Genomic DNA, 12855 nt, shown 5'->3' with positions numbered 1-12855 from the left:
CAAAACTATAAAGTTAACGTGTGTCGCTACCTAGAATTATCGAAACAGACAATTATAATACTCAACTTGGGAGCAGGGATCTCTAAAATGACTGACATCTTCAAAAACACCGAAACACAAAGCTATGAAAGCAACACGTCCGAATCTCACTGGTGCTAGAAAAGGAATGAGGGAAGAAGCGTGGGTAGTGGTAGGGGTGGGGGGAGGAGAGGGTAGTCGTAGTAGAAGGCAGTGGTTGGATGTAGAACGGTACCTCGTAGTATCGGGGAGGACTAATTGGTAAGGGACCTCTGGTAATGGTTCTAACACGCCCCAGTTACTATACCGACGCTCTTTTAGAGTGAGCGAGCTGGGTATATTCCTGGCATTCCATGCAACTTTTTCTCGGGTTTTTTAGCAGTATTTATACCTTAGAAATGGTGCTAGAGGAGCGTTTCACGGAGCAACACAGGTCGAGCCCAGAAAAACATGGAGTCTGGAATAATGAAGTCGGAAGTCCCTAGACTCCCTACACAAACTGACAATTTTCCCCTAAATAAGAAGCAAATTTCTCCCTAGCAGTCTTCAGCGCAATATAAAATACGTTTTATATATACTACTGTATCTTATAGCTAAATTATATGATGTAATTGATTTCAGCAAACCTATTAAAACGTTTTGCCAGAAGACGTTCAAAGACTTTAGATAATATGGGAGTTATGGAAATTGGGTGGCAATCAGTTAGACTTGAGCTACCACAAACACATTTACATAGTGGAGTAACATTACCAATTCTCCAACATTTAGTTTTTTAACCTAATCTAAACTAACCTAGCAAAGTGCACGTCTCCTTAGCACTCAATTTCTTAACCTAACCTAATAAAGTGCATATCTCCATAACACTCAATTTCTTAACCTAACCTGATAAAGTGCATATCTCCATAACACTCAATTTCTTAACCTAACCTAATAAAGTGCACATCTCTTTAACAAACTATTGATGGCACATAGGTTGTAAATTCATTTCCTGATGTCAAGATAAAGTTACAGTGTAGGCCTATGTAAGTCTATTTGGTGATCAAGGAAAAAAAACATTTATTGAGAACTTCCAATCAGTAGAGCGGTGGATATTTCCCTCAACCAATTCTTCAGCGGTGTCGTCAATACTTCAACTTCGTGTAGGTGTCAATACTGTAATCTGAAAAAGAAAATTAAATATTCTAACCATGGTTTTGAAAACATTTTAAAATAATAGATATGGGAAATTTTTGTAATAAGCATCTCTATTATCATTCCTTTTCTGTACTGTATTCTACTATTTATCCATTTAACTATAAATTTCTTATCGCATCGATCAAAACCAAAAACCCCATGCATTTCAAGTAACCCCTTTCTTTTTCAATGAGATTTTTTCACCTTTCCATAGATGTCTCTTTCCAGCTATTCTCTCCAGGGTTTAACTACTGCACTGCAATTGTTCAGTGGCTACTTTCCTATTGGTAATGGTAGAAGAGACTCTCTAGCTATGGTAAGCAGCTCTTCTAGGAGAAGGACACTTCAAAATCAAACCATTGTTCTCCAGTCTTGGATAGTGTCATAGCCTCTGTGCCATGGTCTTCCACTGTCCTGGGTTAGAGTTCTCTTCCTTGAGGGTGCACTCATAAACACTATTCTATCTGTTTCCTGACTGAGCTATTCTTCCCTAATGGAGTCCTTGGGCTTACAGCATCCTGCTTTTCCAACTTGGGTTGTAACTTAGCTGGTGGTAATACTACGGCTATTCAGATAAACTAGTCTTCATCTTTTGGCCAATATTCTTGAACATTAAAAACCAGAGGAATTACAGATGAGGGAGAAATTATATATAAAACGAGCCTCTTCAGTCCTTTCTAAGCTATTAAAATGTTATTTTCATTAGTAAAATAAATTTTTGAATATACTTACCCGATAATCATGTAGCTGTCAACTCCGTTGCCCGACAGAATTCTACGGGAGGGATACGCCAGCTATCACTATACTAGAAGGGGGTGTACTCACAAGCGCCACCTGTGGCCAGGTACTACAGTACTTGTTGTTGACGCCACCTCACTTTTTCCTCGGTCCACTGGTTCTCTATGGGGAGGAAGGGTGGGTCAATTAAATCATGATTATCGGGTAAGTATATTCAAAAATTTATTTTACTAATGAAAATAACATTTTTCAATATTAAACTTACCCGATAATCATGTAGCTGATTCACACCCAGGGGGGTGGGTGAAAAACCAGTGTACAAGACTAAAGGATAGCTAAGTATCCCGTATTTCATATAATCAGTTATCCACAATAACAATGAAATAATAAGTACCTGGTAAGGAAGTCGACTTGAACCGTTACTCTGCCTTTAATAAGATCGTCTTCCTTACTGAGCGCAGCGTTCCTCTTGGAAGGCTGAATCAACTCAAAGGTGCTAAAGTATACAGGGCTGCAACCCATACTAAAGGACCTCATCACAACCTTTAACCTCGGCGCTTCTCAAGAAAGAATTGACCACCCGCCAAATCAACAAGGATGTGGAAGGCTTCTTAGCCGACCGTACAACCCATAAAAAGTATTCAAGAGAAAGGTTAAAAGGTTATGGGATTATGGGAATGTAGTGGCTGAGCCCTCGCCTACTACTGCATTCGTTGCTACGAATGGTCCCAGGGTGTAGCAGTACTCGTAAAGAGACTGGACATCTTTGAGATAGAATGATGCGAACACTGACTTGCTTCTCCAATAGGTTGCATCCATAACACTCTGCAGAGAATGGCTCTGTTTGAAGGCCACTGAAGTAGCCACAGCTCCCACTTCATGTGTCCTTACCTTCAGCAAAGCAAGGTCTTCTTCCTTCAGATGAGAATGTGTTTCTCTAATCAGAAGCCTGAATAGTAAGAAACTGAGTTCTTAGAACTTGGAAAAGAAGGTTTCTTGATAGCACACTATAAGGCTTCTGATTGTCCTCGTAAAGGTTAAGACCTTTTTAGATAGTACCTAAGAGCTCTAACTGGGCAAAGTACTCTCTTCAGTTCATTCCCCACCAAGTTGGACAGGCTTGGGATCTCGAACGACTTAGGCCAAGGACGTGAAGGAAGCTCGTTTAGCAAAAACCGAGCTGCAAGGAACATGTAGCCGTTTCAGATGTGAAAACAATGATCCTGCTGAAGGCGTGGATCTCACTTACTCTTTTAGCTGTTGTCAAGCACACGAGGAAAAGAGTTTTTAATGTGAGGTCCTAAAAAGAGGCTGATTGGAGAGGTTCAAATCTTGATGACATAAGGAACCTTAGGACCACGTCTAGATTCCAGCCTGGAGTGGACAACCGACGTTCCTTTGAGGTCTCAAAAGACCTAGGGAGGTCCTGTAGATCTTTGTTGGTGGAAAGATCCAAGCCTCTGTGGCGGAAAACCGCTGCCAACATACTTCTGTAACCCTTGATCGTAGGAGCTGAAAGGGATCTTACTTTCCTTAGATATAACAGGAAGTCAGCAATCTGGGTTACAGTGGTACTGGTTGAGGAAACTGCATTGGTCTTGTACCAGCTACGGAAGACTTCCCCTTGAGACTGATAGATTCTGAGAGTGGATGTTCTCCTTGCTTTGGCAATCGCTCTGGCTGCCTCCTTCGAAAAGCCCCTAGCTCTTGAGAGTCTTTCGAAAGTCTGAAGGCAGTCAGACGAAGAGCGTGGAGGATTGGGTGTACCTTCTTTACGTGAGGTAGACTTAGAAGGTTCACTCCTAGAGGAAGAGTCCTGGGAATGTCGACCAGCCATTGCAGTACCTCTAAGAACCATTCTCTCGCGGGCCAGAGCGGAGCCAACCAACGTCAGCCGTGTCCCTTTGTGAGAGGAGAACTTCTGAAGTACCCTGTTGACAATCTTGAACGGCGGGAATGCATACAGGTCGAGATGGAACCAATCCAGCAGAAAAGCATCCACGTGAACTGCTGCTGGGTCTGGAATCGGAGAACAATACAACAGGAGTCTCTAGGTTATCGAGGTAGCGAACAGATCTATGGTTGGCTGACCCCACAGGGCCCAAAGTCTGCTGCAAACATTCTTGAGAAGGGTCCACTCTGTGGGGATGACCTGACCCTTCCGGCTGAGGTGATCTGCCATGACATTCATACCGCCCTGAATGAACCTCGTTACCAGTTAGCTTTCGATCTTTAGACCAGATGAGTAGGTCCCTTGCGATCTAGAACAACTTCCACGAAAGAGTCCCTCCCTGCTTGAAGATGTAAGCCAGGGCTGTGGTGTTGTCAGAGTCCACCTCCACCACTTTGTTAAGCTGGAGGGACTTGAAGTTTATCAAGGCCAGAATAACCGCCAACAACTCCTTGCAATTGATGTGAAGTGTCCTTTGCTCCTGATTCCATGTTCCCGAGCATTCTTGTCCGTCCAAAGTCGCACCCCAGCCCGTGTCTGATGCGTCCGAGAGGAGACGGCGGTCGTGTTTCTGAACAGCCAAAGGTAGACTTCCTTGAGAAGAAAGCTGTTCTTACACCACGCGAGAGAAGACCTCCTCTCTTCGGAAACAGGAACTGAGACCGTCTCTAGCGTCATGTCCTTTATCCAGTGAGCAGCTAGATGATACTGAAGGGGGGGGAGGTGGAGTCTCCCTAACACGATGAACAGGGCCAGCGATGAAAGTGTCCCTGTTAGACTCATCCACTACCTGACTGAGCATCGGTTCCTTCTCAGCATGCTCTGGATGCATTCTAGGGCTTGGAAGATCCTTGGGGCCGACGGAAAAGCCCGAAAAGCTCGACTCTGAAGATCCATACCCAAGGAGACAATGGTCTGGGATGGGACGAGCTGAGACTCCTCAAAATTGACCAGGAGGCCCAGTTCCTTGGTCAGATCCATAGTCCATTTGAAAATCTCCAGACAGCGACGACTTGTGGGAGCTCTTAAAAGCCAGTCGTCTGACGGAGCCGGACACAAGATCATGGTACTGCTGCACAGTCTGTGAACTGTCAACCATGGGCAAGCGAGGAAGTACAGTGACAACCCGAATCTGTCTAGACTGTCTGGGTCGTACAGACAACTCCTTATCGGGTTGCTGAGGTTGCCGCACTGCGTCACAACAAGTCACTTCTGCTGGTTGTTGAACGTCTTCCCCGTGACACATTGACTCCGTAAACAAAAAATCCTCTAACAAGGACTAAGCTTGGACTGCATGTCTTGCAACACAGCTCAAGGTCTATGGGAGCAGGTGTGGTAACAGACGGGATTAGCGACTGAAGTGGAACCATTACCTTCCCTGGAAGCATGTTATGCTTAAATAAAAGTCCATAGGAGGCTACGCAGCTAAAGGCTCCCTCCAAATGACAGAGTCCTCAAGGGAATATCAGAAGGAGGGAGAAAAGAACTTTCTCATCTACAGGGACCATATCCTAGAAAAGCTAAGTTCTCTCAGTGAGGGTTTCACTGGTGCAAAAGCAGCAGACTAGAAGGCAACGTTATGAAACTGCTTGACAGTCTAGTGAGTTGGCAACAACCAAAGATGTGTGACTGAGAAGCATGCGGTAAGGTATGCAGAGCATGTTGTATGCAGAGTATGCTGTATGCAGAGCATGCTGTATGTAGAGCATGTTGTATGCAGAGCATGCTGAATGCAGAGCATGCTGTATGCAGAGCATGTTGTATGCAGAGCATGCTGAATGCAGAGCATGCTGTATGCAGAGCATGTTGTATGCAGAGCATGCTGTATGCAGAGCATGCTGTATGCAGAGCATGTTGTATGCAGAGCATGCTGAATGCAGAGCATGCTGTATGCAGAGCATGTTGTATGCAGAGCATGCTGTAAGCAGAGCATGCTGTATGTAGAGCATGCTGTAAGGTAAGCAGAGCGTGTGCATGGCATTTAACATTTCTCAGAAATTCCATGACCAGTGCTAGAGTGCTTTATGCATGCTTGCATGGGGTTTTAATATCAACATAATATTTACCTTACATTCATAACTCATGATTCATATTTTTGCCATATTTTGCGATATTGTTAAAAATATATTGCAAGGAATACAAATATATTTTTATAAGTAATACAAATAACCTCCATTATCATAATGTTTGAAAATGGAGGTAAGGTATGCTGAACAGCAGAGTCAGAACGAGCTGGAACAACAATAGTTGTGGTTTCCTCTTCAAGACTCTGTTGAGGGAACACCTGAGGCTCAGTCTGCAAAGGCTGATCAAAGGAAGTAGCAGAAGGTAGGCGCATGGGTGGAGGAGGCTGACTCCTGGCATGAGTGGCTGAACTCAAGGGTTGCGCTTGCTGAGTGGTTGGCGGATGCGCAGTAGCAAGTTCCTGAGGAACGAGTTGAGGTTCCTGCGGTGTGAGCTGAGAGCGAAAAGGTAGTGGCTGCGCAGAACGCAGTAAAAGTCTCGCAAGTTGAGGCTCCTGAGGCGCAAGGCTAAGGTGTTGAGGTGCTTGCCTTGAGGAGGGTTGAGCTCGCTGCAGCGAGAGCTGAGGAGACTGACTCATGGATGGGAGAGGTTGTTGTACCTCAAGCGAGTGTTGCCTCACTGGTGGAACAGCAAGTGGAAGCGGAGGAAGAGAGGTATAAGCCTCCTGTTCCCATTGCTGAGGTTGCCTTAAGGAAGGCGGAGGGAGCTGCACACCACTGGGATCAGTAAACTCATAACGTGGCTCAACATCGTACGCCTGGCAGGCGGTACTGCGGTCAGGCGGAGCGAGCGCAGGCGGAGCGAGCGCAGGCGGAGGCGCAACCTTCTCAGCCCGACACTCACGCATCAAGACCGAAAGTTGTGACTGCATGGACTGCAGTAGAGTCAACTTGGGGTCGGCAGACACTAAGGTCTGCTGAGGTAAAGCCTTAACAGCAGAGATCTGTTGCGGCAGAACCTTACTCCTCTTAGGCGGAGTGCATTCAACTGATGACTGAGGAGAGTCAGAGCTAACCCAATGACTGCATCCGGGTTGTTGAACTCTAACTTCGTACGTCTGGCATAGGTCTGGACTTTACGTTTAAGAGGTCTTGAGACCTGAGACCAGCGTTTCTCCCCTAAATTTCTTCTGCAGACGAGCAAAATAAGGGCTCAATCGTCTGCGGGTGGGAGTGACGGTCTCGGTAAGACACGCCCGCAACCACCGAGGATACTTCTGTGCGCCGATCAAGGCCTGCTGAACCCTTTTGCCCTTCGACATTGCTTCTCCCCTGGGCTTGGGAGCTTGCAAGAGGTCCCGGACTGGGAGGACGACTGGCGCGCACAGAAGTACCCTCACGCACAACACTGACACACTTTGCGCTAATCACTTATCACTTTGATTTTCTGTTTGCACTTATTTCACTGAACTCGAAACTTTAAGTGGTTTGTACCTGAAACACGCAATTCTATCCTTTCTCAAAAGTTAGTAATTGCGAAAACAGAATTACAATGTAACAGAAAAATCTAATGAAAGATAAATAATTCAGTGGCTGGAAAGAGACTAAACACTAGATCACTCTAGAAACGTTTACCTTCTTCCCCTAAAGAGACTAGGGAGAAGAGCAAAAACGATAACAACGTTACTCGCTTGAATGAAACGTTTATCCTCCTCTTTCTCCCTCCGTCTCTATCTCTCTCTCTCTCTCTCTCTCTTTATCTCTCTCTCTCTCTCTCTCTCTTGACTTAGAACCTGAGAGAAGAGCCCAATCATATATATCGTTAAAACATATTATTGTTAAAGGAAAAAACTGAAATATTTCCCAAAATGAAAAGTTCCTTTATTAGGATTAAAACCATTAAGTTAAGAAAGAATGAACAAAACGCTAGACACGGTTACTCTTACTGCAACGTGAAACCGTGAAAATTCTTTCTCTATCGTAACGATAGAGCGCAAGTTGAACGTTCTGAACGTCAACAACTGCAGAGACAAAACAAAACGTTAGTTCAACTTTGAAAATAGTACGAGACTATCAAAGAAATTCTTTCAAAGACATTAAAATAGCATAATATGTTAACAGGTAAAACCGAAATGACGGGCTCAATGTTAATTAACTTCGGTACCAAGAAAAGACCGCCTACTATTAGGAAGGTCGAATATAAACAAATATAAAAATTAATTTTAATAAGTTTATAATAAAAGGAAGTTAATCGAAGAGGCCTATAAGAGGCGGAGAGATATAAAATAAATCTATAACTTTTGTTAAGCAAAATTAAGAAAGAGAGTCTATACTCTCTTAGACACCAACACTTCCGTCTAAGGGAAGGGTCGGCCATTTAAAGGTGAAAGAGAGTTCATACTCTCTTCGTCACCATAATTAATCAAATTAATTCCAAAAGCTAACTAAGCTAATATAGAAGTTTCCAGTATAGCGAATAGCTGCAAATTTTAGAGAAATACTTCACCAAACCGTGAACAATACTCCAAAATCATAAGCGTATCCAAGAACGTCTTGCCGGAAGCACGACAGAGGAAAAAGTGAGGTGGCGTCAACAACAAGTACTGTAGTACCTGGCCACAGGTGGCGCTTGTGAGTACACCCCCTTCTAGTATAGTGATAGCTGGCGTATCCCTCCCGTAGAATTCTGTCGGGCAACGGAGTTGACAGCTACATGATTATCGGGTAAGTTTAATATTGAAAAATAGCACTACCAAGGAACATGTTTAAAACATGTTGAGAACTGCCTCAATAATAGCCCTACTGTCATCATTAACCTGATCTTAAATGAACTGCTCATAAGTTTCGTAAATGCTGCTTTCCCATCAACCCATGCCGACTGACTTCAGGGCCCTGACCTTATCAGCTGCCCATCAAAAGTTTCACTTTGAAAATGGGGAACTAAACTATATACCCTTCGTACTGACAAATAGATTAAAGTCCGGGAAGACTTAAAAAGGAGATATTTCTTCATCACACTGTTAAAAAGATAGAAAAAAAAATATTTGTAAAGGTATGATGGTATGAAAACTGTATATACGCAGCAAACACAATTTGACCTATATCTATAGTGTACTTTTCTGTACTACACCATTAAGTAGTAACCTCTACGTGGAGTCAGACCTACAGATTTTTTTCCCAGCTCCCTTGAATTCTAGGCAATTTAAGCCTAGATCTTCATTTCAACATGTTTCATATCTAATGAGTCTTTCCATTTGTTGTCCCCCCCACCAAACTCTTTCCAGTCTAATTCTTCTTTCCTTCTTTTGTCATATGTCTGATTCAAATTCTTGACTTATAACAAATCAAAAGATAATGGTCATGTGTGTGTGTGGGAGGGAGGGGGAAGTGCAGACAAGGGGAAGTGTGGTGAAGCACAATTGAAAATCATATGGACGTCATAGATATTTCAAAAATTGAGATGATTAGGAAATTGGATAAGTCAATGAAGTGGTTTAAATGGAATAAAGCGGTGAATAACTCATATAATGGCTCGGAAAGCATGGTAGAAAAAGGGACATGTTATTGAAGAGAACTGTGCGATAACTCGTTCATTTGAATCACATATAATTTATCAAAATACCGTTTGAAAAGACATGATAAGGATGAAATACCTTTTCCACATACAGTACTAGAAGATTTTATATGAAGGAGTTAACGTACTTCAAATGCTGTACCTTTTCCGTGATCCACTTCCCCCTCGTTGATGCATCTGCCTCCAACCTGACCCGTGGCGACGAAGCGCGACGTCCCCAGAGCCTCGAGTATGGCGTCGTACATTTTCGACGTCATGGCAAAAGCTTCTGAAATTGTCATGGAGAATATCAGCACATAATACAGTACAGTAATCAATAAAATCCAATGTATTAAATACAGCATTATATCTGAACATGTACTAGAGCAATGTATAAGCATAATAAATATCAACATCAGAGTAAAAAATTTTTTAAACAAAATTGTTTTCTAGTACAAAAATTTTCATTTTACAATTACTTTAGCTAATTTTTATGTACAATTCAATTTTAGACGCAATCCCCTCGGTAACTGCACGACATCGATGCCTCCAGTAGCAGTACTGTAAAAGGCATTTTCTACAGATCCTCACATTGAACGGCTACTCAATAGTATTTTTACAAGGTTTTAAATTAATTTGTCTAACCCAGATTAAAAATGAAAAATGTAAAAAGTAATTTGTATTTTCCTAATTATACAAACCTGAGTTCTTTACTCATAGGAGAAGGATAACATCGAAGCTAGGATACGGCAGTTAAAACTTTTAATCCTTTTACTCCAAAAGGACGTACTGGTACGTTTCACAAAACTCATCCCTTTACCCCCATGGACGTACCGGTATGTTCTTGGAAAAAACTGCTATTTATATTTTTTTTTTTTTGCATATTTTTGATAATTTTTTGAGAAACTTCGGGCATTTTCCAAAAGAATGAGACCAACCTGACCTCTCTATGACAAAAATTAAGACTGTTAGAGCAATCTAAAAAAAAAAATATATTGCAAAATGTGCTTGAAAACAAAAAAATAACCCCAGGGGGTTAAGGGTTGGAAAGTTCCAAATAGCCTGGGGGTAAAAGGGTTAACGAGGTATGAACACCAGGCAGGTAGTTACCCTGAAAGGTTGTCTCCCCTTTGGCAAACTGTAACCTCAATTAGCTGCGGAAGGTAGTTACCCTGCAAGGTTGTCTCCCCTTTGGCAAACTGTAACCTCAATTAGCTGCGGAAGGTAGTTTCCCTGAAAGGTTGTCTCCCCTTTGGCAAACTGTAACCTCAATTAGCTGCAGAAGGTAGTTACCCTGCAAGGTTGTCTCCCCTTTGGCAAACTGTAACCTCAATTAGCTGCGGAAGGTAGTTTCCCTGAAAGGTTGTCTCCCCTTTGGCAAACTGTAACCTCAATTAGCTGCGGAAGGTAGTTTCCCTGAAAGGTTGTCTCCCCTTTGGCAAACTGTAACCTCAATTAGCTGCGGAAGGTAGTTACCCTGCAAGGTTGTCTCCCCTTTGGCAAACTGTAACCTCAATTAGATTGCAGCCGGCAGAAGAGGCAGGGGCTTTCCCACCGCTACCCAGTATCTACCGCCTACTGCTAACATCTATTTGTACGTTTTTAACTGCCAAGTTCATTATTAAAAAACGAAGGTTGGTGATTGCGTTGGAAAAACTACGGGTTTCCACCAGTCCTCTTTATCAAAATCATTCAAATCACCTTAAAATACATCATTTAATAGTCTTGTTTTCTCCTTAAGTCATTGTATTATTGTATAATTTTACCATAAATTGTCATCGACGCAGAGGCACATGTATATAGAAGGTCCAAACTTACAAATATTTGGTGATACAGTACAAACAAACACAAATCTAACTGAAAATAAGAAAGATAAGATTGAGAAATACTTTAATGAAAAAATATTATATCCTTTAATACGGTAAAAAAAATTATCATTTATAATAACCTGATATCTATTTCATATGAAACCTACTTACACTGCCGTATTCTAAGTTAGACATCATAATACATACGGGTGGCCGCTATCGTACATACACCCCCAGGCCAAAATGTTACAAAAATCGACTTAAAAACAGCTTCTTGATACCAATTAAACTCAAGGGGTGTATGTACAATAGCAGTCACCTTTATTAATCACAGGCTTGTAGGTTAGGTTAGGGGGGGGGAAAGTTTAGGTAAGTTTATGTCCCTTTTTAATGAACGTGCGAGGAACTGGCCGCTGATGTACAAAGGCACCAAGTTCAAGTTTTGGACCTTCTGTATGTTGCAATCTCGCTTTCTAACACGGTCTGATCCACTATCTTGGCTTGTTTAGGTATCGCGCTTCTGTATCCCACTTACCTAACCTAATCTAGGACATGCGTATTTCTAAGTGATTCACGGAATCTCTGCAACACATAAAAAGCATTGTTATCACAAATGAAAAACTTACTGAACCAGAATTTCATGTTACTACCAATTATGGCTAGTTATAAATACTAAGGTACAGCTTAATTCCTAGGTCCTAGTTAATATTAATTTTCAATAGCAAATATCTACACCGAACTAGCTTAGGGTAGCCTAGGCTAGTCTTGGCCTTCACCTAATTATAGCTATTAAATCAAATTATACTGTATATCTACAAGTAATTGCTTCGTAAAACATGTATAATATATATTCATTACTTATAAATATCTATATTTAATTAAAAAAAAAAAGAAAAAAAAAAGTCTTAGTTCAATTTAAAAACACGTATTTTACGACGCGACTCCGATATCGTACGAGAAATCGTGTTTCAATATCGGTTAATATCTTAGGATATAATTAAGCTTTCAAGCTTTTGATTAATATAATGACACCTATAGCATTAAATAAAGCTTTAGCTTCATTTATTTTAATTTGACATACTTACAGAACAAAGTTAAATGAAGATATATATGATAAACTTTTTGGACGGCCGGACATGTTGATGATGTTGACACTATTACCACTGGATTATCGTACATGAGCCTTAAAATTCTCGTTTTTCAAAACAAAATTATCGTACAGCCTTTCAGCATAATTATTGGGGAGTTAAATGATTGAATTATTTCAAAATATTTAATTATAAATGTTTAATTAAACACATACACACATATGTATAGACCTAAGGTATGTATCGTACATCATACCGGACCTAAAATAATCGTACATGTAGGATAATTATCGTACAAATGGCACCTGGCGGTCTTGTTTACAAAAGTTGTTCTTTTACTTCTTGGGGCGAGAATTGAGAATCCGGGTCTATGGAATTTTTAAAATTATCCTCAAATTTACCTAAAAAAGAAATAATCGTAAACAGTAACTCTATGTGTGAACGTATTTAGCCAAATTATAAGATTATCCATAACATTTTGTACGATTTTTATTAAAAATTTATCAGATTATTGGCTAAAACTGGTTCCAAATTTATCATAAAAAGCAGTAATCATACATAA

At 41.3% G+C, this 12855-nt stretch overlaps 1 protein-coding gene across 7 annotated transcripts in view; it reads right to left on the bottom strand.

The window, feature by feature from the left end:
* Positions 1–12361, bottom strand: part of LOC137654711 (uncharacterized) — a 38235-nt gene extending 25874 nt beyond the window's left edge. For 3 of the 7 annotated variants that reach the window (XR_011046688.1, XR_011046687.1, XR_011046690.1), the window contains exons 1-3: positions 12291–12361; positions 9561–9686; positions 1073–1177 (exon numbers count right to left, since the gene is read on the bottom strand). Coding sequence is in view for 1 of the 7 variants with exons in the window: in XM_068388607.1 (XP_068244708.1) it covers positions 9561–9675 (115 nt within the window). In the remaining 6 variants the exon portion in view is untranslated. Of the gene's footprint in view, positions 1–1072; positions 1178–9546; positions 9687–12290 lie in introns of all 7 variants that reach the window. The other 4 variants (XR_011046686.1, XR_011046691.1, XM_068388607.1 and 1 more) reach the window with 2 other exon arrangements.
* Positions 12362–12855: the final 494 nt, after the last annotated feature.

The sequence above is a fragment of the Palaemon carinicauda genome, chromosome 15, assembly GCF_036898095.1.
Source record: "Palaemon carinicauda isolate YSFRI2023 chromosome 15, ASM3689809v2, whole genome shotgun sequence".
NCBI classification, from domain to species: Eukaryota; Metazoa; Arthropoda; class Malacostraca; order Decapoda; family Palaemonidae; genus Palaemon; species Palaemon carinicauda.
Note: the sequence above shows the minus strand (reverse complement) of the source record. Positions and strands in the feature narration are given on the sequence as shown.